General features: G+C 47.3%; 1 protein-coding gene across 49 annotated transcripts in view; it reads left to right on the top strand.

The window, feature by feature from the left end:
- Tcf7l2 (transcription factor 7 like 2) overlaps positions 1–24,752 on the top strand; it is a 185,139-nt gene that overhangs the window by 48,754 nt on the left and 111,633 nt on the right. For all 49 annotated transcript variants that reach the window (XM_013070027.3, XM_004838895.4, XM_013070026.3 and 46 more), the window contains one exon: positions 23,893–23,994. In XM_013070027.3, coding sequence (XP_012925481.1) covers positions 23,893–23,994 — 102 coding nt within the window. The remainder of the gene's footprint in view (positions 1–23,892; positions 23,995–24,752) is intronic.

Raw genomic sequence — 24,752 nt, 5'->3', positions numbered from 1 at the left:
TGCTAGGCTAAGAGCTTGGGACTTCCCCTCACCACACTCAAAGCCTTTGATCTTTTGCTTTGGAGGTAACATCAAAAGGAAAGCTGAGGAAGACAGCCAGGCTGTGAAGTTCAACGTTCAAGTTAATAGCTTGACTGGAGGTTGTGCTGCGTTGCGGCAGCACCACCAGCGCTGGAGTAAACATGGCCATTCTGCCTGTTTCCTGGAAAGGCATCCAAACGCTAGAAAGGGCTTCATTTCCTTGTGGGATGCATTTGCGCCATCTCTCCCTTTCCTTGGAAGTGTGAAAACATGGGCAAAGGTGTATGTAGGGACAGAACCCAAGATCGGGTCTGGGGAGGGCTGGGACCCCATAGGAGCTGCACTCTGAAGGATCCGGGGTCCGGTTCTGGGGACTGCTGCCCACCTCCCTTTCTCCTGGTGTCTCTGTTGTCACCGACCATTCCTAAGGAAGCTGGGCGTTCTGGAATTCTGCTGGAATTCTCGGAGGCTGGGTGCACAGGCAGCTTGGCTTGGGGTTGGGAGAAGTTGGGCGCAGCCATGAGCAGTCCTCAGGCCACAGGGCCGCCGACTGAATAAGTGCCCATCTCACTCCCTGGCTTGGTCTCTGCTGAGCTTTGCAGGCACTTGTTCGGTGGTTAATTTAATATTTTCAACAATGCCCTTCCTTTAGATTTTCCTCCTAAACTGTGAGTGGTTGTCAAGCACCTCTGGCACTAGCACCATTTGACGTAGAATTCACCCCAGGCGGATGGTCATCTTCCCGACACCTGCCTGGGCACCTTCTGGACATCTGTGCCAGTCACTGTGTGGCTGCAAGACCTGCCATGTCCCTTTGCTCTCAGCCCTCCTGGACTCACAGGCTCTCTGCAGTGGCTTCGGCTTGCAGTGGGGTCTTCAGAACTGATGATTTCAGCACGGTGTGGCCAGCATTCCTGCGGTGTTTCTTCAGTGTGGTTTCTGCGATGTCCCTCATCGCCAGCCCCTCCTCCACGATCTTTGGCATAACTGTGTACCACCTGTACTGTTATTTATTTAATGAACTCAAGCATTTGATTCATTTATTTTAACTCAGCCTTGCTGTACGTCTCAGCATCTGTGAAATTATAGGTTTGATGTGCTAGTTAATTTTTTCTAATATACATTAATGGGACCCCCAAACTACTAAAGTCACCCCTTGCGCCACAGGTGGGGAAATGGCTTTTCCTGCTTTCCTTCTTTTGGGGACGCACAGTTGGGGGTGTCTGGTGACTCTTGGTGCAGGCTTGTGTGTCCTCCTCTTCCGGAGGCCTGATGACTGCCAGCTCTGGTGAGCTGCTACTCAAATTGTGAGTGGTCTCAAAACCCGGCCCAGGGAGTGGTCTTAGGCTTCAGTAAATCTCGCTTTACAGTGACGATTTGTTCTGATTGGATGGATCCTGCTCCACTGCCATTCATGCTCCCCTCTGATATATGTATATGTGTTCTTAGAATCCTCACAGTTTCCTGGCCCGCATCTTTTTTCCAGCTGGATGGTGAAGGTAGCCCAGGGCAGCCTGCGTCCTGTTTGGGTTGAGTTACCTTCGGAAAGGTCTCAGCAAATCCCTGCCACCTCTTGATCAGAGTTGTTGGCATGAGTCCTCAGTGGTTCTAGATTTTCGGCCCTGGAGGCTTGATTGCATTCATTATACATGCCCACTTGGTGCCTTGTTGAAAGGGCATCTCCTGCCACCAACAAGATGGGCTTCTGGAAATACTTTAGGAAATTCAAGATGCCAATCTCTTGGGAGGGAAGTGTCTCTAAAGCTTTGGGGACATCTCCTGGGGTGTGGTGGAAATGACCCCCCTTCCCCACTCTTCCTGGGAGAAGTGTTACTGCTTGTCCTGGTCCCTGGAGCCGGGTGCCCAGACAACTTCGCTGGCATGGGGTTCTTTTTTGTCCATGCTTAAAGCTGTAAAGGGCCATTGTCAATTTGTTTAGCTTCTCAATTCGTGTTCCTTAGAAGATGGTAAATTATGGATAGCATTCCTGGACAGAGCCTTTTATACAGTTAAGAAAACCTGTTGAGTCTCCCTGGGGGAGCCTCGAGGGAGAGATGAAAGGTTGTCTCCAGATCTCCTCTATAGCACGGACTGTTCTTTTGGGTAATTAAGGCGACTGTAAAAGTTTTGCAGTGAACTTACTAGCCCACTTGCCTTTCACATCGGGGTCTTAAATCTTTGGCTGATCTTCTCTGACTATATCACTGTGTTGCCCTGTGGATTACATGTCCATGTTTTCCCTTTCTGTTCTGCTGGAATGTACCATTGGGCATTGGAGTTTGGGGTACTTGGGGAACATGGAGTTTTCTTACAGTATCTTCTAGAAGCTTGCTTTAGGGTTTGCTGGTCAGGGATATCACCTGGGGTGGGAAATCCAGGTAAGGGGTCATGGGAGCAGCGGTGAAAGGTGGTATGTCCTAGTAATTCTTTGAGACAGTGGATCTTACTCATGGATTTCTCCTCTCTACCCCACCATAATTAAAACAGTGGTTCTCCCAACTTGCTGCATGTTAGAATGACCTGGAGAGCTTTTATAGCTTTTATAGCAATCCCACTTCCCAGGTCCCCCGTAGGTTACAGCTACACATCAGTAACTTCAGAGATCCCTCAGTGATTCTGAAGTTTGGGGATCACTGTGTTACGGAACTAACATCTGAATCATTTGTATCCTAAGCCACTTATGCTCTAAGCATAATGCATACATATCTCGATCCTCATCATTTGGGGGTAGAGGGTGTCATCCCCATTTTATAAGCAGTACAGCTCAATCTCCCTGCTGTTTAAGTCCCTTAATCCAAAGACATCGAGTTAGTCAGTGGTGGAAGCCAGCTTTGAAACAGGGTGTGTCTTCCTGCATAGTTGGTGTCAGAGCCCACCCTGAAGAAACCCCACTTTAGTTAAGGACACGGAGGGGAGGGAAGAATGTTGGTCCAGGGGCCTGGAGGGAACTTGGCACCTGAGAACTTAAGCCTTAGCAGATGAATAGTAACTCTCTTGCGTATCATAGGAAAGGATGCTGGGTGGACAGAGGCTCAGAGTTCTCCAAAGGTGGGGTGACCAAAGGATGGTGTTAAAGCTGGAAAGGTGGTTGGGGCCCTTTCATGAATCTCCTTGACTTGTGTGTCCTTGTACACGCCTCTCACTCTGGGGCTCTGGCTGAAATGCTGTCAGCCTGGGCTGGGGCCTGAGAGTCTGCATTTCTCCCATGCTTTTTGCAGTTGCTGCTGCTAATCCACCTTTGTCAGTGGTTCCCAAACTTTTCCATATGTCAGAATCACCTTGGAAACTTAAAAAAATCCCAATGCCTGTTCCATGGAGGTCAGGCTGGGGTATGGGAGCCAGGCATCCGTCATTGTAAAGGATCCCTCAGTGATTCCAGTGTGCTCTGAGAAACACTGCTGTACGGGGTGGAGTAGACCTGGTGAAATGTTCATCAGGCCTCACTGCTCCATTCATAAAACGTAGGAAACAGAGTGCAGCTGGGTTGAGAAAGTGTTGTGACAGTCTTCTTACTACTCCACTGAGTGAGCAGTACTGTATTTGCTGAGTACCTGCAGAGCCCAACACTGGCACAGGGGTTAGGAATCAACAGTACTGCTGGCTTGGTGGTCTGAACTGTGTGAAGACAATGGTGGGGGAGAAAGGCAGGACTCTGAGAGCAGAAGCGTTTTAGGAAGGGGATGCCCAGCCACTTTGGAATTACAGGTAATTTGGTCAGGACCCAGAACTGAAATTTGTCTTCTCTATGATGAAAGGGTTTGTTGGGTGTGGAGCTACCAGAGGTCCATTAACTCATATCTAGGTCTTTTAGAAGCCCTATCATTTACATACAAGCACCTGCCTGGCAGAACTGTTCATTTCTGTACTTTAAGAATCTGTCTAGGGAATATTTGCTGTGCATATTTTTGAGTTACTTTAAGGGTTTGAAGGGATCAAAACACTTTCTCTCTCTGTCTCTGTCTCACTGTCACACACGCACACGCACATAGAACTGAATTACATTGTCAGTCCCTTTTAGGTCTGTTTGATTTTGAGGCAGAGTCTGACTAAGTTGCCCAGGCTGGGCTGGAACCTGTGATCCTCCTGCCTCCCTGCCCCAGAGTGCTGGGATTATAGGCGTATGTTGCTCCACAAGTTTTTTTTTCAAGTAACATTCATCAGTTCACCATATTCATTAATTTTGACTGTTTTGTGAGCATCGGTAAGTGCTGATGACTGGCGCTGCGTTCACACAGCTCTCTGGGTTGCTCCCTAGTGTGCTGCCGAGAACTGGATGCAGAGAGGAGTCAGCATGTGGGGAGGACCAGTGTGGGTTGTGCACCAAGGGAGACCAACCCCGAGGAGCCTGGCCTTCTGATGAAGAGGGTGGGTGGGTAGACCGGGAATGGTTAGTTTCTGGGTTGGCATTCAGCTGACTTGCTGGTGGTTAAAATCCTGAAGTGTGGACGGAAGGACCATCCCAAGTATGTCTGGTGTGTGCTCCGCATTCCCCTGCCTTTGCTCTGTGACCCCGGATTTATAAAGCCTCAACCCTGGGCACAGCAGGAGGCTATGGGATCAGAGTGGGTCATCGTCTTTTGAGTATCACTGCTGCTGGGACCTGACTTTGACTGTGTGGTGATAGCTTTGGAAGGCTTAATTTCAGGGCCAGAGTTCAGGAATCCGTGTTAAGCCTTCATCCCGAAATGGGTAGATTCTCCCCCTGGCACTCATGAGGGGCTTAGTCTTTGGGAGAGTTTGGAATTTTCAGGGGTCAGAGATTGTGAAATTGTCACAGTCCAGGCTATGGTCCTATTCTCTGTCATCTCACAGGATTCTGTGAGGAATAATTAGTTAATGTTTGCAGAGCACTTTGAAATCCTCAGATGAAAGGCAAAAGAAAAACGTGAAGTCGTAGTATTTATTATTAGCCCGAATGAGAATAGGGGAGCAGGGCCCGGCAGTGTTTGCTGCCTCTGCCCAGCCTTTTCTGACTGCTGGGCTTTCTTTAGTCAAAGTAACACTACCGAAAGGGTGAGGAATCGGGATCGCTAAGTTTGTGCGCCTTCAGTGGAGCACCATATGACAGACACAGTGGTGACGCAGCAGGGGTCTCTGAACCCTGGCCAGCCCGGGCTGGGGTCAGGCAGGTCTCAAGTGTGTGTCACTCACTGTTCCTGTTTCTTCGTAATTTTGTGGCATGATGAGGCAGAGCCAGGAGACTTAGTGGGGAGCTCTCAGGCTCCTTTCCTGCTCCATCCCAGCTGGCTTCGACGGGAGCTGAATTCTGCAGTGACCCGAGGGCTGCTTTATTTGCTCTGGTGGTAGGCAGGAAGGAAAGGAAAGTCACTGGGCAAGTTGTTCTTTGAAATGGGAAATTTGATTTACTTGGAATCCCACCCCCAGCCCAGCTCACCAGACAGAGTTGTCCCATTAATGCCACTCCTGCCCCAGCCCCCGACAGCCTCCCGTACAGAGCTCTGGGAGCCCCTGCCTGCGTGCTGCCCCTCACCCGAAAGCTCAGTGGCAAAGAGCCTTTGCCCCTGGGGCTCAGAAATCCAGAGGACTTAGCTCCCTCAGTTGTAAAGAGCCCCCAGCAGGTAGAGAGCTTCACTTTTGTACTAGGAATGCCCCCCACCCTGGCACACCACCTTTCTTTCTTTGTAACTTCTAAACGTGGAATAGCTAGAGATACCCAGGAATCTCTTCTGCCACGAAGCCAGAAGTGGCTCTATGTCTGCTGTCCTCCATGATCTCTCACGGTTACCCTGGCTCATTTGTAAAACTTTCCCAAACTGGGAGGGAGGTCCAGCCCCACTGAGCACTGAGCAGTAATACCTGGACAGGGCCCAAGACCTCTGAGTGATTTCCTGCATGAGCTAAGAGCCACTACAGCTACAGGGACTAAGACCCCTTAAATGAAAGTTCTCACGGCGGGGACCCTGCTCCCTTGGTGGGAGGGAGCCTGCTGTGTGGGAGGAGGGTGCAGGGGCTCATTGCAGAGGCGGAGGGGAGTCTAGTCCCCAGATACCTTAAGGGGTCCTTGAACCTCTCACACAAGGGCACACATGCACCTTGCAGGGCGTATCTGCTAAGAAGACACGTAGTTATTGGGATGTGCACACATTCATATGCTGGTCATCTTATTTCTCAGAGGACAGGAGGACAACTTTTTATTGACTCCTATGCCGAACTTATTAATTGGTCTCATTTACTTTTCACAGTAGCAGTGCAAATGGTACTGTTTATGTTCATTGTATATAGGCAAAGACTGAGGTCCACAGTGATTAAAATGTGGACCTATGTGGTCTTTACAATGCATTCTTTGCGAAAAAAGACATGTAGGGTGCAGAAGAGGGCAGAGTAAGGTACTGCTCAGGCAGCCAGCACATAGCTCTGGGCGCCCACCGCGGAGCAGGCACAGTGATGGGCCTGGAGGAGCTGCTGGTCAGTGAGAGGTGGAGTGGCCACATTTCTCCTCGGAGCCCGTCCTCAGTGACGTTTGTGATAATGTGTGTTTATAGCTGGTGGTGGTGAAGATCACATGAGCTATGTAGAGCACGTGACCAGCGCCTGGTGTATAGTGGGTACTCAATAAAGATTGCCCCCTCTCGGGATGTCGCAGGAGGTTAAGTTACCTGTGGGTGTGCTGCCCTGTTCTCTGCTACATTCTTTTTGCCCCTAGGAATGCTGGGCGGACAGTGAAGGGTCTTGTCAGCGGGTGAGTGAAGGGCCCCCGGCAAGAGACTGAGCAGCCCCTGTGTGGTTTCTCCTGAGCCTTTCTGTTGGAACCTACACTGGGGATTCCCTTGCTGTGGTGGACTGCTGGGATCCCTGGATCCCATGTACAGCTCCCGTGCACCCTGTGTTTGCCAGCCATGGGGCTAGGAGCTGGACAGAGGGGTGAGTAGGACTTGGCTCTGGGAGCCCGCTGTGGGAGCCAGGCGCAAATGAAGCCTCAGCTGTGACAGTGGAAGTCCGAGCAGCACCTGGAGGGTGCCCAGGAGGGAGGAGAAATCTGGTAGCGTTCTGGGGCCTGCGGGACGGGATGCAGCAGGAGTAATTACAGCCTTTCTGGCAAATGTGAGGTGGGGCAGGGTGGGGAGCGTCACTTGGCGATGGAGTCACCTTGAGGAAGTCCCTCAAGGGACAGGAATAGCGAATCCCACCCCCAGACTGTGCACAGGTGCTGTGCTGGGGGTCTGGGGTTGGCCCTGCTTGCCTGATGGTAGCCTGGTAATAAAGTAGTGCCAAGCCGGGTATCTGTCAGGCTTGTGTCCTTGTTGGCAGGGCTTGTGGGTGCTTTTTGAGGCCTGTGTGTCTTTTGGGGAAACAGAGGACTATCTTGTCCCTTGATCACAGGACTCTCCCACCCAACAATATTGGCTCAGTCTGGTCTCCGTAGCCAAATTTAAATGTCACCAATATCCGTAGCACCTTTCACCCTTGTGTCCTATCTAGGTTATGGTTGTCTCATACTGAAAAATACATCAAACAATTTTATTTTCAAATTAATATCAAGTTTTTCTTTGTACTAGGCTTTGAATTTAGGACCTCACACATGCTAGGCAAGCACTGAGCTACAGTCCCGGTCTTTTTATTTGATTATCTTATTTTATTTTGTTTGAAACAAAGTTTCATTAAATTTTCCAGGCTGTCGTGTTAATTTGTGATCCTCCTGCCTCAGCCTCCTGTAACTTTAATTACAGACATTCGCCATTGTGCCAAGCTAGAAAGTACAAAGAAAGAAAATAATTTTCAGTGATCCCATCACCGGCAGGAAAGGATTGTTAAAGCCCTGTTTTTCTTGATGAGTGTTTGGGGAGAGAGATTTTCAGGTGTGTGTGCTGTCACATGGACAGTTTTTCCTGTGGATTTCAGCCTGACACCTGCCCCATAATGAAAAGCAAACCGTTGTCATTGTCCTCACCTTATTTGGCTGGCAGTTCACCGTGGATGACTTGGGAGGCAGGTTAACCTAATGTTGGGAACTTGACGACCCAGAGCCCCTCCACTGGTTTCTTTGTTGTAACCTTTGAGCTGGTGGGATGCAGAAATGTCACCTTTGCCCTCTGTAAGAGCAGGAGCAGTAGGTGGAAGGATGCCTCTTACGGGGTTGGGAAATGCGGTGGCCCGAGGGCAAGTCTTTTAGAAATGAGTGAGTGTGTGTGCGCGTGCTGTTTTAATTAATGAATCTCTTAGGCCAGAAGGTAGCGAGGTCAGCGAGAGTGGCAGTGTCACCCTGCAGCCCACTCGGGTCGCCATCACCGCAAGTGTGGACCTGGGGACACCTGTGGTTGAGGGGGGGTTGGGGGACAAATGCAGTGGCTTTGTCTGTGCCTGGAGGCAGGTGGTGAGGGGAAGGCGCCATCTCTCCTGCCGGGAAACTCACCTGGGCCTGCGCAGCTCAGCTCCCTTTTGGAGGAGGCTGCAGCCCCCCTCCTCACCCCAGCGCTGGAGGACCCACCAGGTTGGCTTTTCCTGCTGGAGCGGGCTCTGCTAACATGGCGTGGACACCAAGCTCTCAGTGGCAGGGAGGCTGCAGAGGTGGCGGCAGTGCGTTCCTGTAATAATAACTTGTGTTTTTTCTTACAGTTGAAGTAATTTTCACGCGCCTTACTTCATTTAGTTTTCACCACAGCCCTCTGAAAGTGCTGTTGCTATTGTTCCTTTTTTTTGGTACTGGGGATCGAACTCTGGACCTTTTGCTTGCGAGACAGGCGCCGGAACCACTGAGCTAAATCCCCGGCCCACCATTGTCTTTATTTTATAGATGTATTAACCAAGACTTGTTTTGGGATATGAGGGAGGGTGTGGGGGATGCAGGGAAGGAAACCGACATTGAATGAATTCTGAGACCCTGCCAGAGGCTGCCAACTGGCTAGGTCTGGTTTAATGGACTCTCTCCGTCCGACGTAGAGGAGACGAGGTGGGGAGATTAGTTCACTCTCACTGAGGGCCAGGGAGAGCAAATCTCTGCTCACCTTCGTGCAGGCAGTTGGTGTCTGCCGTCCACGTCACCTGGTTCTTGGGCCCTGTGATCTTTCTCTTTTGTCATTAGTACCTAGCAGAATGCCCAGCAAAGTCTGGCAGCAATAAATATTTGTCACATATTCAGCGAGGCTTAAAGAGATCATTCATGCTTGGCACAGGGACATAGCGAGGCAAACATGAGTGCTGCACTAACAACCTGCACTTCCCAAATCCTGTGACCTGGGGCTGGCTGGCTGAGCCTCCTCCTAGCTCCATTGTCTGAATGCTCAGATGAAAATGAACAGACTGTCAGAGGACATTCCTTCTAGCAAGACTGCAAGTATTAGATGATTCCACCACTTACTGTTGTTCTTTTTCCTACCATTCTGCTCCCCTTTTTATCTCTGCCTCCTAGAAAATAAACTTCTGATGGCCATACTACATTGTTGGGTAACAACAACAAAATGCGTTTCCTGACATCATTGCCAGAGTCACCGGATGTAGCAAATATCAACTTTATAAAAACAACAGTGTCCTGAGGACTGGTTCCTGAGCACTTACCATATGCCAGATTAGATTCTACTCTAAGCTACTACTCACAGTCACAATTTGGCAGTAATTCTGGTTTTAAGAACTACTATGTCCTGTTCGGTTGCAGAGGAAAATGAGGCTCAGAGAGGTTAAGCAGTGCCCAAAGGCATCCGAGGAAGTACTTGGTAGTCTGGGATTCCCACACCAGAGCTGGCCTGACTGCCCACTTCATGAACCTCCCTCAGACCTGAACTCCCTGCGTGGTGTAGTGCTGGACATGTTCCTCTACCCCTTGGCTCCTGTGCCAGCTGGACCTGGACTTTCCCCATGCTCGGCGAGCAGGGCCAGTGCAGGAGGAAATCCACACTGGTCTTTGGACTGCCAGGGTCTGGCAGTCTTCCCGAAACAGGGTGCCAAGTAGCTGACCCTTGTTTTTATGCCTTGTTGTGGGAATCTAGGGGCACCAGGGAGATCTTTCGTTTTCTCTTTCTCAACTGTCTACCCTTCTTTAGGCAATCTTTCTAATCGGCTAGGTTTTAAACCTTGTTGATGTTTCGGAAGAAAGAGGAGAAAAAAACATAGAACAAAACAAAACACCACATAGCCAGAGAGAAAGGTGGCAGGCTTTCTTTTCCTTTTTATTTTGTGCACATTGTAAAACTTCCAGATGATGATGTGTGGTTTCTGGGTAGCCTCTGAGTAGCAGCTGCTGGACTTAACCTGGTGTACTGCAGGGCCTCGTTGTGTGAAACGATTTCTACCCCATGTGCCTGCTTGTGCCTAGTATTGCTGCTGAGTGCAGTACATGGAGGGCGAGAGCCAGAATTCTGCTGGGCTTCAAGCATTTAAAAGCCGCCTTTAAGCTTGAGAGCCAGTTGCAGGAGAGAGATGACTTGGAACCCTAGGCCTGCAGCGGGGCTTCTGTGTGCCTGGGGGGAGCCCCAATATGGAGTATCAGGAAATTCCATTTAACCGGAAGGCTGGGGCTGGTTGAGTGAGGTGGGCATGGGGATGGGGCTTGGAGAGCCAGAGGCTGATTAACTAGGAATGTTTTTGGTCACTTTGCTTAGCCTGAAGTATTCATTTCCCTGTAAGCATTATACAGTATACCTACCTAGGGGTTTGCATTTTGGATGATTCAGAATCTTACAGTAACTTAAGAGGTTTTATTCTGATGATGCTGATTATATTAATAACAATATAATGGCTAGCTAATAATATAATAGCTAGCATTTACCAAACACTTACCATATGCCAGGCACCATGCCAAGCCTTTGACCCATGTAAGAACTTTCAGAGATGGCTGTTTGTTTGTATTCCCATTTTACGGATGAGGAAACTAGTACTCAGAGCGGTGGGATCATTTATTTAAGCCTACCTGCCTTTAGGTGGTCTGCTCTTGTATCTCCCCTTTAAGAACCCGTCCCTTTTGGCTGTCAGCCCTTGGTGTGTATTAGACACTCCATGAATATTTTGCTGAATGAATGGTATTGTGGAGCTTGGGTTGGACCCAGTCCTGAGCTGCTTCCGAATACATACAACCCCCAAAATTCATTTTGCTGCTTTGGGGCCTTTCAGCAGTGAGTCCAGTTAACTCACTGGGGACTCAGTTGTCCAGTGGAATGGAGCAAAGAGACAATGTCCAACAACCAGGCTCCTGGGATATTTCCTGGGCACACTGGGATTCAAGGCATCGTATGAACTGTCATTCAGCAGAATGTGTTGCGGTAGAGATTTTCTTCCCCATTTGCGGCAGTGTGCGGCTTGCTTTGTGCAGTGAGTTGGGGTGAACTCTGGAAGACCTTTGGGTTGGAATGATGATACTTACCTGTACCTGAGTGGGGACTGAGCTTCCTGTGGCATTTTCTGCAGCAGAGACCTCATTAAATTGGCTTTCCTTACTCAGGCCATCGGAGAAACTTAGACAGCTGGAGTTAAATTCTCAAGGCAAAGTCCCTCTCCAGGTATGCACAGAGATGAAGAGGGATCTATTTAAAATACCTGAAGAACAATTTCTCACTTGCCCATTCGTGTGTGGACAAGAATGGCAGGTTATCAGCTAGTCTGTTGATCAGGTGCCCGACCTGGCAGGGCTCTGACTGACAGAGTTTACATACACATGTCACATGCTCTCTCCCCTGGCCTCACTCCGTACAGTGAGATTGCTTGCTCTTGAATATACACCTGTAACCCTTCTAGCTCATATAGCATGGACCCTAAATGGTAGCAGATAGACTACTGTGCCCCACCACATAATACATCTTATATGGGAACACTATTATCATCCCCATGTTATTAGCCTCATTTTACAGGCAAGGATCTAGAAACTTAGAGAAGGGAAGCCATTTGTCCAAGGCCCTAGAAGTACCAAACTGCAGAGCCTGGATTTAAACCCAAGCATTCTTGCTCCTGAACCTGTGCTATGGAACATTCTGCTGTCGCATCAGGGTCAGAATTAGGGAGGCTTTAAGTTTATTTTTAACTAACCTACTTCTTCTAGAACCTTCTGTCCAGCTTCATGATGGGGAGAGGAGTCGGTAACTTCTGTGCAGGGGATTGGCACAGGTTGGAAGAGAGAGCCCAGGAGTTGGGTCAGATGGGTAGAGAGATAGGAATTAATTATTACCCTTTACTGAATAGCCTGTTCCTGGGATTGAGTCCTCTTTGGCCTGAGTCATTCCGCCTCTTTTATTCCCAGCCTTCTTTCCATGTCTTTCACTGCTTTCAGAAAGTAGAGGCCTAGAATCTAGTCTTCCAGATCCCTGGGAGTTCTGCAAGTGGAGATGGCCAGGTTCTGTGGTTAGGGCCGATTGGGATTTCAAATAAACCAAAGCCTGGGAAACTTTCTTGCTATTAATAGTGCAGACCTTGAGGGGAGGGAATAACCAAACTTGATGCTGTTGGAATTGATTTTGCCTGTCCAGATGACATGCTAATGAGCTAAGTGGTTAGCTTCAGATCGTTATTACTCTTTCCCAAGCCAAGTTCTTTTAAAGACTGAAACCACAAAAGCAGAGAACAAGTTGGTTTAGTGAGGCGCAGTGGCCCCAGCAAGGGAAGAACAGGGTGGTCAGCTCAAGCCTACAGGTAGATGTGACGGCGGTGCTTTCTCAGCACTGGGTTAGTGGTGTCCACTACTACCTCTGTGTCTTCAGCTGATTATCATGTTACTTTCTGAAGCAGGCGTTTGATTTGGGGTCTGCATTTTGATGGGGAGAGTGGAATTTAGGTTCCTCCAGCATCTGATGGTGGCTTTTGGAAGTTTTTCTCCTAGTCCATTGTAGGCCAGGTAGTGAGTGGGCTGTCAACCATTCTCTCCAGGGAGAAAGTCTCGTTTAAAACAGCCCTAAGATCTTATCTCCTCCGATCACCCACTTGGATTATAACATCCATGGTTCTGCTTTCTGCTTCTGGGCATAAGCTAGCCAGGCTGTGTACACAACTGAAAATCCTGCACAGCCTATGTATCCAGTGTGTCCGGAATCTCCCGGCTTTTTGGAGGAGACTCGGGAAATGGAAAGAACTGTGCTTCCTTCCCTACCTGAGCTTATGGTGCTCGGAATATCTCCTGGTGCTTTATCAAGGGAAGCTGCGGCCCGGGGCAGAGCGAGCAGCATCTCCTGCCTGCAGTCTGCGCTCCCGCCTCTTCTCATACCTCCCTCACTCTTTCCCTCAACCCCATTAAACCTATCCCCAGACAGTGCTTCAGCTCTGGGACAGGGTGGGGGACAGCCCCACTTCTGGGGATGGCCTGAGGATGAGGAAGATGAAGAGGAGGCTGCCAGGCCATGCTGCTGTGTAGCCACCCATCCCTGGGGAAGGCTAGGAAGGAATTCAGGGTGTGTACTTCCTTGAGTGACTAGGATTAGGGCCCTGAGTGAGTCCAAAGTCAGAGAAGTGTGTGGGCAAAGGGATCCATTGTGCGAGGCTCTCCGGACAGAAAGCCTGCCTTCATCTTTTCCCGGGCCCGAGGGACAATTGAGACATTCAGCCTATGTCTGAAGGCGGAGTGGGCCAGGATGGACTAGCAGACCTCCCAGACCTCCCAGACGAGGCTTGTAGGAGAAGCAAATAGAGACAGGGATTACCAACCAGGAACAACTGGAGCAGAGTCCTGGGAGAGAATGTTTATTTCCTTGCTCTCTAGGAGGGATTTGGAAAGAGCCATAATCCTGGGTTAGGAGTAATTTGTTACAGCAAGATGATACTTGAGTGGCAGGCTGCTTCTGGCTGAGGCAGTAAGACGTGCACGCAGGGGGGTCGTGGGGCCTGCAGAAGGTCAGCCACGGAAATCTTCACCCCAGCTCCAGGGTCTGGTCCTCCCCGAGCAAAATTAACCAGAGGCGCTGCTGACCTTTCTTCTTCCCGGGTGTAGCGTTAGGAAGCATCTCCGCATGCTTGTCACAGCTAGAATTTGACAATGAAAATTTGGACAGGGAAACCTTGCTAGAGCCACTGACCTCTTTCAGATGTGATGGGAAAAAAATAAAAAGAAATGGCAGCTTGGGTCAAGGTTTCAGCTGGACTTGGAGGCTGAGTGGGGCTGTCTTGCGCTTGGCTCCTAAGCAGGCTGGCTGAAGCTAGCTAATGCATCGCGACCACACTGTCTTTGGTTGTCTTTTGTTGGGGGAATGGGGAAAATATGGAATTGGGGAGAGAACCTAATTGGAAAAATCCAAGGCTTGAGTGCTCATGGCCATGAAGAAAGGAAGGAGTTTAAAAAATTTTTTGACTTTAAGTTCAGCTACAATTGGATGATTCATGCATTTAAAATAACTCTTCAAGGTCATCCGGACCCTGTTACTCACAGGCTCTGTACCTCTCAAGGTCACCTGCCTACATCTCTACCAGTTTTCATGAGAGACTTGAAATTTCTGGCTTTTAAATCTCCCATGTAGTTGGAGAAGAAACAGCAAATTCTAACTAGCTTAATTCTTAGGTAATTCTTTCCCTTTATTTCATTTACATGGTTTATCTTTTGAAGTTGAATAAATGTTGAAGAAGCCAATCAAGAGACTTTAGATAAGCGATTTCCTGCCCATTTTTGGGATCAAGAAACTGAGGCACTCATTGCGGAGAATGGGCTGTATGATGTGAGTTCCTGAATTGGCAGTTTCTCTGTTGACTCAGCCACATGGTTCTGTGTGCCTTGAGTAATCATACATTTCTGCTCCCTTTCCGGTGTTTCTTCATCAGCACCTTTAATCCAAGTCAGACCATGTTCTTTCATCCTTCATGAGGTCTTGGAGTCCCCCTGCCCCTGCAGCTGTACCTTCCTGAGATCCTTCACGAGATTCCCTAACCAGAATTGAGTCTGGAAATTGCTTCAAGATGCTTCAGAGGGCAGGATTTTGTAAAGTGCAGGTTCATATGTTTTCTGTGCATTCTTTCATGCATTGTGGCATTAAGGGTGGCATATGTTTGTATGGTCTCTCCTTCTCTCCTCTGCCTTTTAGATGAATGTGACAGCCATCAAGTGACCTGCAGCCTTCTGATTGTAAAAATTCATTTAAATTGAGATAGAATGCATGCCATAAAATTTACTCTTTTAAAGTGTTTTTTTTAGAATATTCACGAGATTGTGCAAATAGCATCACTATTTCCAGAACATTTTCATTGTTTCAAAAAGAAGCCTCATAACCCTTAGCAGACACTTCCCACCTCCTCCCACCTGCCCCCACCTGCTTCTGACAATCACCGAGTTACTCTGTCGCTATGGAGTCACCTGTTCTGGGCCTTTTATATAAAAGGAACCACCTGACATATGACCTTTTCAGTCTGCCATCTTCAGTTAGGATAGTGTTTTCAAGGGTCACCAATGATGTAGTATGCACCATTAATTCCTTTTTATTACTGAATAATATTCCGTTTCATGGATATACCACATTTTATTTTTACAGCCATCAAGTTGAAACTTGGTGCCCTCTTACTCCAGAATGCTTCATATCAGCTGGGCTCTGAGTGGCACCCATGCTTGCTCCCCAAGCTGTTCTGTACCCTCTCACTTGTTTTCCTGGTCTGTGGATGTTGAGGTCTGAATCTGCCTCAGCATGCTTCAGAGACACAGGTGGTAACTAAAACATTCCAATGAACCCGACTGTACTTAAAGTAAGAAAAATGTGTTGATGGCAATGGTTGATTTTAAAAGGAAAGATTGTAATGATTTTTCTGCCTAAAGGTAGATGGGCTCTGGTCTGCTTCTGCATGGGAGGTTCTTACCTCATTTGTTAGTCACCAGCTGCGGGCCACTGGAAAGGAGCTTGTGCGGCTCTGTTTCCAGGCTGAAGACCAGGCAACCTGTTTGTGGAATATGGGAGCCATGATTTCCCCCTTTCCTCTTACAATGCCTCCTGTCCCCTGTCCCCTGGCTTGGGCACTCAAGTGCTTGTAGCACAGCTGACCTGGGATTGGAATCTGTGTCCTTTGTGTGGGACTTGGTCTTGATATTGCCTGAAGACTTGGAGACTGCCAGTCCTGGGCTGCTTTTGGTCTTGAATGGAGTGAGATGATACCCAAGGCTGGTTTCCCGCAGCCCCGACAGTCCTGCCCTGTTCTCTTGTCCCATGCCTCTGCTTTGCTCTGTCCTGGGGATTTCTGCCCTGCGTGGGCACCCATTGTTTATTCTGCCCAGTCTCTTGGGAGTTTACACATAGTGAACAGAAAGACTCAGTAGGTTGTAGGTGAAAAAGTTCTGCATGGAAATCACAAAGCCCCATATTCTGGTTCAGAATCCCTAGTAACCTTGTGTGTGACTCAGCCAGTTCATTTCCCTCTGCCTCACTTTCTTCTGTTTTAAGGTGAGTTTTATTATCAGCTTTGACCACCTAAGAAAGGATGCAGTGACAATCAATTTAGAGGTTTACACACCTTTGAGGAAATAAGATGGAATCTGCAGTTACACTGTGCCAGCTCTGGTAGTTGATGCTAGTGACTGATCATCAGAGTTGCTTGGTGAGTTGGAAAAATATAGACAGAATATAAACTCTTGCCCTAACTCAGATACTTTGATTAAGCAGTTCAGGAGTCGGTCAGGAGAAGGTCTCTGTAAACAAGCCTCAGGGTTTGGATATTATGGGACCATGTCATCATCATTAGTGTTTTTACTTTCTTCTTTGTATTCATCCTTGTACCATTTATTAACTTCTTGTCCTATTGACTGGGTCTTAGATGACTTTTCTAGGCCACACCTGATGTTAGAGCGTGTATCTATTAGTAAATGTTGCAAGAAATTGGTATGTTAGAGCCGAAAGGGATTTGTAGATCACACCCCCCAGTTTCCTGCTTATAGACTTAGGCCCAGAGTGGGTAAGACATTGTCCACTGAGAAGTGGGGTAACATGCCCAGCCAGTGGCAGAGCTGGGCCTGGAAATAGGTGTCTAAATTCCAATCCCCTCAACTGTGCTATTCCCAGGGGCATGCAGCCATAATTTGGGGAGAAGGGAAAGCAGATCGGGGACCCAGCATAATTGGGGGTGGGGGAGGTGTCCTGGCAGATGCAACCATAGCTCAATGTGAGTGGTTGGCAGGATAAAGAAAACAGTGAATCCTCAGTTTTGGTTATTAGTTTGTTTGTTTGTTAATAATTCACTTTTTTGGCTTTGTTTTTCCCTTCCTAATCACTGGTCTCAGTAGCTCTAGTAGCACAATTTCTTTCCTTAGAGGAAAGTAATTTAATGTTTTCCCATGGGCCCGGGAGGGAGAGGTGCTAGGATGGTTTTACTCCTTCAGGGATGCTGAGCGATCTTCCCTTAGTCATGTACTTTGAGACACTGATCTCTGGCTGGAGTGTAGGCAGGCATGCTTAATAGACAACCAGAAGAGGAGGAGGGGAGGTGGGAGGGACAGGATAGATCCGGGTGAGGTAGAAACACAGCCCATGGTCTGGAGCCCTGTGCTCTTGGCTGCCAACTGACTTTGTGACCTCAGGCAAGCTGGGTCCTGCTTTCTGGCCTTAGTTTCTTCCTTCCTAGAATGTTAGTTCTTTCTGCCTTTCTGCTCATTGATTTCAGAGGGTTCCTGTGAATGCAGTTATCAACTCTAGGTGTGAACTCCCTTTAGATTGTTACAGTTTAAAAAGTTTATGAGAGGGTGGGGGATGTAGCTCAGTGGTACCTCGCCTGCCTGGCAAGTGCAAGGTCCTGAGTTCAATTTCCGGTACTGGGGAGAAAAAGGTTAATTATAGTATTTCATTTAAAATCTTACAGTGATCAACCTATAAACACAGAGGATAGAGCTTTAATCAAATGTTTTACACAAGTGCCTTGATGCATCCCCCCCTTTTGTGGTTTTTGATTTTTAAACATGAGAAATGGGATAGTGACTTTATGGAAAAGCTTTCTAAGTTCTTACTCTGTTGAGTTTTATTTATTTTTTTCTTCTATATTTTTGCAGTGCTAGCGATTCAACCCAGGCCCTTGCACATGCTAGGCAAACACATGCTCTACCACCGAGCTGTGTCCCTAGCCCTAAATTATTCCTGTGGCTCTATTCCTTCAAGTTTTTCAGCTTTCGGAGACCTTTAGTCTGCTTTTCCTACGCAGCCTGTGATAGACACTCATTTATGTTTCATCTCAACCAGAAATTACACATTTGAGAGCTTCTTTTCCTGACTGTCAGAAGAAATAAAGCCTAGTTAAGAAGCACCCACTTCCTGGAGTGTGCTTTAACCTAGCACGAAGCAGCCTAATCTCATACCTTTTGCATCTGCGGGAAGACATTGGTCAAACAGACTGTAACGATCCCTCTGAGAATCCTGCTGGATTCTGAAGGGACTTCTAAGATAATTCCACATAGTTTTGGCATTAAGTTGATTGTTGCTGATTTGGAAAACTGGTCCAAAGTAGAGAGCAATATTAAATTGACCCCAACTGCTTATATGTTAACCACTGTGGAAAAGTTGGGGTTCTCTGATCCTCAAGGGTAAAACTTACTTGTTCTTAGAAGATGTGCTGAATTTTCCATCTTCCGTGTCTGAGAAGGTGCAGTAGGTGCAGAAGGAGACTGTCAAGCCTGTCCTTTAACAGCCTGTGTGTGCATGTGCCTCATAAGATGTGCTCCTGCAGAAATCTGTGACCGCTGTGGGCTTGGCTGCTTGCGCTTCCTATCTAATTGCTTAGTAAGTTTTCCTGGCATTTTCCTCTTTATGATGAGTGGCTTTTGGTAGCCTTTTCTTTTGTGAAGTTCAGTGATGTGAGAAGTGTCATCACGGTTCTGTGTGTCGTGTGTTTGCAGGAGACTCAGTGTGAGAGGTGCGCAGAAAGGGTGGGGAGCTGCTCCTGAAGAGGAGGGAGGGACGCGACAGACCATGGCTGGTTCTGTGCTTGGTTGTGGGTTGTGGGTGCATAGGCAGAGTATCAACTCAGCATTTTATTAGAAACGAAACGTGCACAACTTTCTGGCCCTAGTGAATTAGGAAGACTTAGCAGTGGAAATCCATGATGTAGATGCATCCAGTTAATTTGATTTCTTCTACAGTGAATTTTCTGCGATAAAGCACCTTTGGGTAGAAAAGGCTGTTCTTTAGTAAGATTGACTGGGCATGCCACCTGGTTTTCTGGAAGAGCCCAGTCTCACTTCCATTGAACAGCCAGGCCCCCTTCCTCCCTGAACTCTGCATTCTGCCTCAAGGGAGCCCATGGCTGATGGTGGGCAGAGCTGGCACTATGTGGGCTTCCACCCCACGCTTTGTCACACGTGAAGGTGCTACCCTTTGGCGAGTTCGGGAGCAAAGAGCTTCTGAACCTAGTTGATCTCAAAGCTCTGAGGTTGCATCCCCTATGACCCGAGGAAGTTTTGCTCGGTGCTTTCTTGGGGTGATCCGATGTCACGTGACTCGTCACCAATGCCCCCAGAGAAATGGGCGAGAGATTTTGAACACGTGAACCTTTTCCAGTCAGAGTTGTTCAGAGGTTTCTTAAACTTCCATTTTTTGTAAAGGAGGGGTAGTTGGTTCAGGGAGATTTTGGTCTAGTGGTCAGACCTTGTGACTGAGAGCCCCCGCCAGAGGGCTCAGATTCTTTTCCAAGCTCTTTTCCCAAAATTTGAGTCTGCCAGTGACGATTCAGTGCAAAATGTTGCTTTCAGGCTGGTGAACACTCTTTCCTACATAATTGTGTTTGGCTGCCCTGGATGGAAGGCCCAGCAAGGGACGCATCCTCTCTGACCTGACTCGAGGCCTTTATGCACTTGTTCCTGGCCAGACATGGTCAGTGTCAGCCCACAGGGCCTGACTGGCTTGCCACCTGTTTTTGCATGGCCTGTGAGTGAAGAATGACTCATTACTTTTAAGTGGTTGAAGAAATGAAGAGAAGAATATTTCCTGACACAGGAAAATTATATGAAATTCAGATTTCAGTGTCCTTAAGTAAGGTTTTATTGGAATGTAGCCATAAGGCAGCACACACATGCCTTGCCCAGGGCTGCTTTTGGGTTAAACAGCTGCATTGAGTTCTCATGACATTGGCCAGAGGATGGTAAGGCACCTACTATCTGAGAAAGTTTGCCAGCCCTGCCCTGAACAAATAAAGGGGGACAATCTCCCCTTGCCTGTCCGGGAACTGCTGGGCGGCCTCACTGGGGCTGAAGCGAGGGAGTGAAGGTTCCTGGCAGTTTTGTCATCATCACCTCATTACACATTGTCACTGTGTTGTTTAGAGGTTTGCACAGAGCCCTCAGTATGGGCCATAAGGCGCCTGGTTCTGCAGATGGCTCATTCAGAGGCTGCAGGGACGTGGTGGGAGGAGGCTCTGTCTGGCCTACCCAAGTAGGTGCTGCTAACGCTGCTTCCCGATCGCTTTTGGGTTTGGAGGATCTTCCTCACCTCTGCCTCCCTTTGCCTTCCCCTTTTATTGGCTGCAGGTGGAAGAGGAGGAGAAATTAGCGATGCTCGATGCTCGCTTTCTCCTTGTTATTGACAATGTGACAGGATTTTCTCAGCTGCTTTGCTTCCTTTCAGCCCCTTGGTGTTGTATATGTTTCAGGATTTTGCCCACAGGTCCACAGCTTAACTTAAACTCCAAGACGTATCATAAAATATGATTTGGAGGAAACCCTAATGGGCCATGATCAGAACAGTGCTATTAAACAAAGGGTGAAATGCTTAAGCCAAGATGGCCTTGTTATTATTATTTTCTACTAAATGAAAGCCGAGCAGACTCCATTTTGACAGTTTTCGGTGTAGGAATTCCCACAGCCCCATTTGAGTGCCGTTGGTTGAAAAGCTTAATGTTTTTGTAGGCTATTCATAATTTCCACGTTGAGCAGCCTAAGAGGAAGAGAGCTGCAGCTCAGCGTTTTTATAACGAGATCGTGGGAACCTCCCCCCTTCCCCAAAGCGTATAAAACTGGAGTGGAACTGTTAGGAAAATGTGGCACAGTGTTCAGCACTTTTGTAAATCTGAGATGCCTCCTTCGTCAGGTCTTCCTTTAGGACCCTACAGAATAAAATTTCCTGCTGCTTAATGTCTCCAGGAAGGAAAAGATTTTCCTCTAGGCTGTAATAGTACCTAATTTCCTTTTGCTTTCCCTTATTTATTTATTTATTTTCCTATTAATAAGGACCAACTGTAGAAAGTGAAGGAACCTGGGAAACCCATCACTTTTGGAGGACGTCAATAACTTCCTTTATAGAATCCTGACATACTACTTCTCCAAAAGGAACTTTGCCAGTCGGAATGCCAATCAAGATTCAAGGAGTGGGCATGGATTTGTGGGTGCCCAGCTGTTCTGTGGCATCAGGTTGCACTGGGAAAGAAAGTTTGGGTCTGTCATTGTGGAGTCCTTATAAGTCAGCAGGACTGGGGCTGTCTTCCTCCACCATCTGGATTCGGTTAGCTCTCTCTGGGCAGCAGGGCCGAGTCTCATTTCCTCCAACCAGTAATGTTATATAGGCAGTGATCCTGGGCTGCCCTAACATAATTGAAAATTACGTGTATTGTAGGCTCCAAGCACTGAAATGGAGGCCATAAAAATATGTGGTGCAGGTAGCCTGTGGAGATTGGATGTACCATACAATGAAGCTTTTTATGTAAAGGAAGAATTAGAAGTCTCCACGTTAATATTGTGTTACTGTGCTTCAGGTATGACTGTTCTTGGGTGGGGTCCTCAGGGCAGGTCTGTCACCTTAAACCAAGCCTAAATTTCCTAATTCTGTATTAAATGTATCTGTATTAAGACCCAATCCGATCAGTTTTGCAGGTGGCTAAAGATGAAAACTTGTCCACCCATCTGACTCTCCTTGTGGAGAGTAGCAGGAGGTGGTGTAGGGTGTCTGTTCCTCTTGGCACTTTTGTTCCTAGGTTTTTGTGAGTTGGTAGTGAATGTTGGCGGCTGGCCATTTTGGTTGGCCTCAAGGAAATGACTCTATTGAGTGGTTTTGACCAGTGCAGCCTGTATGTTTATGTGGCAGTTGAGAATGGAAAGAAGTTGGGGTGAGACAGGGCAGGACAGATTCCCAGAGTTCTCTGGCTTGGTTACAAGGCTGAAGGAGACTTTGGAAACATTTAGTTTAGTGGTTCTCAACTTGGGGTGAAACTGGTATTTAGAAATGGTTTGATTGTAATGGTGATAGCCAGGTTCCTGCTGGAGTTCGCTGCCTAAGACCCTGAATCCTGGAAGTCCAGTGCTTGGGGCAGATCCCCCCTCAAGCCCCATCACAGATAGGATGGGTCCTTCAATTTATAGATGAAAGTCCCTTCAGTTTATAGAGATGTGTAGAAAGAAAGGGATTTGGTGTGAAGACTTGTGTTGAGTTACCCACAGACCCAGAACTAGTAACCACACCTTTCCATCACAAGAGGTTTCTCATTGAGAGCTCGTGAAGTCATAGGAAGAGGTACCTACCTTGTATAGTCAGGTTGGAAAAGTTGACTGTGCCTTTGCACAGTAGCTCTTCGGCTAGCATCTTTCAGTGTTGGGGATAATCAGGCTTGACTGAATTTTCTGAACAGCTGTTCTTCATGGAAACATGAATTGGTTTGTGAATGGCTTTGTCCCTCCTATTTCTCACGGGATTTGTGCAAACTCTTGCTTCTGATTTACCAAGATGACTCTGTGCAGTCTTCCCCAGTCTCTTCTCAGGAATTTCACCTTTCTTTCTTTTTTTTTTGGTACTAGGGATTGAACTCGGGTCTTTGCACTTGTGCAGCAGGCGGCGAAACCACTGAGCTAAATCCCCGGCCCAGTTCACCTTTCTTGGCATTGTGTGGGCACAGCTTTCTCGAACTCTCTCTTGACTCTCTTGTGCATGAGGTGTTGGCTGCCTGACACATGGGCAGAGATCTTGTGTATCTCCATAATGCTTAGCAAGAAGGGCGGACACAAAACAAGCTTTCGTTGACGCTCATTGACTAAAGTTTCTGTAGCATGAATGTTAAAACTAGCTGCTTATGTTGCTTTGGGTCTGTGTAAGGATCAGGGTGGTCCCTTGTATACCTCTAAGCATTGACTGGTGCACTAATCAGTTGGCCTTTGGAATAAAGGCTGGTGTTGGTATCCTTGTAAGCATCGTGTCTAAGTCTTGTTCAGTTGTCTGGAGTTTTCTTGAGTGAAACTGTTGTTACCAGCAAAAGCCAAGCCCTGGGAAATTTCTTATACTAAATATTGCTGAGGCCACCTCACCTGGTTTCTCTGTCTGCAAAACAAGTTCAGATCGTGGTGGCAACTGATGAATCACTTTCTATGGAAGTAGCTTGCTGCTGCCATGTATGCATATCCTATCATAGAAGCAGGCATGGACAGGCATAAGTGGTGTATACTTTTATTTAACTGATGTATACTCTGGGAAACCTGTGCATATTTAAGAGCTTCTCTGGTCTTTTAAAATGAAATGAGTGTATAAATTGAGTTATGCCCTGGGTATGCATCTGTTGCCAAGGGATAGTTTCATCTCACAAACTTCTGGATTGGTTGCCTTATCTGAGCAGCTTCTATCTAGAGAACAGTTGCACTTCACCTTTACAGTGGAGGGTGATGACATTTGAAAGATGAAGGCCACTGAGAGCAGATTTGGAACTGATGATCGAGATCTAGGACATGGCTGGCTTGAGATTTGTGTTTGCTTTTTTCCTTGGGGTCAGCTCTGTGTTCTCTCCTTCCTCCCCTCTCCTCCACCCTCCCTTATTCCTTTCTGACTAAGGTCCTGTTAATGAAACTTGTATCTAAAGCCAGCCCTGTAGCTTGACTGCAAAGATAAAGCTACAGTTGCTAGCAATATTAATATTCTGTACTTGAACTTTGGGCTTTAAGGAACAGCTTATTGATACTGCATGATTTCCTTTTTGTTGTTCTTTGCATGCTTTCAAGTTTTTCAGTTTCTGACTCGTGTGAGTCATTTCCTGGGCATGCGGTTTCATGATTCTTCACTAAATTCGTTGTTTCCGGTTTTCCAGTATCTCCAGATGAAATGGCCGCTGCTTGATGTCCAGGCAGGGAGCCTGCAGAGCAGACAAGCCCTCAAGGATGCCCGCTCGCCATCCCCAGCACACATTGTCGTAAGTAACTTCCAATGCCAGTTGCCCCTGTTACCTGGGCACAGACAAGGAAATGCTCTGTGATGGTGACAGGCCTTGTCAGTTCTTCTTTATTTAATTTTAGAAAATATTCTTGAATATGGTTGTATCTCCGAGGTACTTATTTTATGTGATTGGATCTTAGTGATTGAAACTTACCTGGAAATTTTCTGAGTCTTCCTTCCACCCTTTTCTCCATGTATTGGGTTAGAATCTAGCCTTGTGGGCTTCAGTTAATAAGGCAGAATCTCTACAGTTTTGGAGAAACTAGTATCAGAGCAATTTAAAACAAAATAAATTAGGGGAGAGGGAATTAGGGGAGCGAATTAGGGGAGCGCAACCCTCCCATCCCCATTTATCTGTATATTTTTTGGAAAGTAACATTCTATATTAGCATTAGAAAATTTCCTCTGGGCTGGTTGATTGTCAGCCTAGAGTGGAAATGAACTTAGGCTAAAATTAAATTTACTCTGCATATCTATAGATTTGATTGCATGTGGGTTTGACATGGAAGACATTTGTTTTTAGTACTAAAAGACTACAACATAGCATGTGTCTGCATATATTTTTAATGCACTTTCTTAGGGTCTTGTGGGCTCTGAAAGTTTATAAATTAACCTCTTGAGAAGCTAGCTCAGCCTTATTAGAATATTCCTTCCTTTCTATATATTTACATCTTGAGCTGGACTTCATACTTTTGAAATAATTAATGAAAGGCATATTTTTATAATGAATCTGTG

The sequence above is a fragment of the Heterocephalus glaber genome, unplaced genomic scaffold, assembly GCF_053883595.1.
Source record: "Heterocephalus glaber isolate CG9 unplaced genomic scaffold, H.glaber_assembly_v1.0 deba00001497, whole genome shotgun sequence".
Taxonomy (NCBI): Eukaryota; Metazoa; Chordata; class Mammalia; order Rodentia; family Bathyergidae; genus Heterocephalus; species Heterocephalus glaber.
Note: the sequence above shows the minus strand (reverse complement) of the source record. Positions and strands in the feature narration are given on the sequence as shown.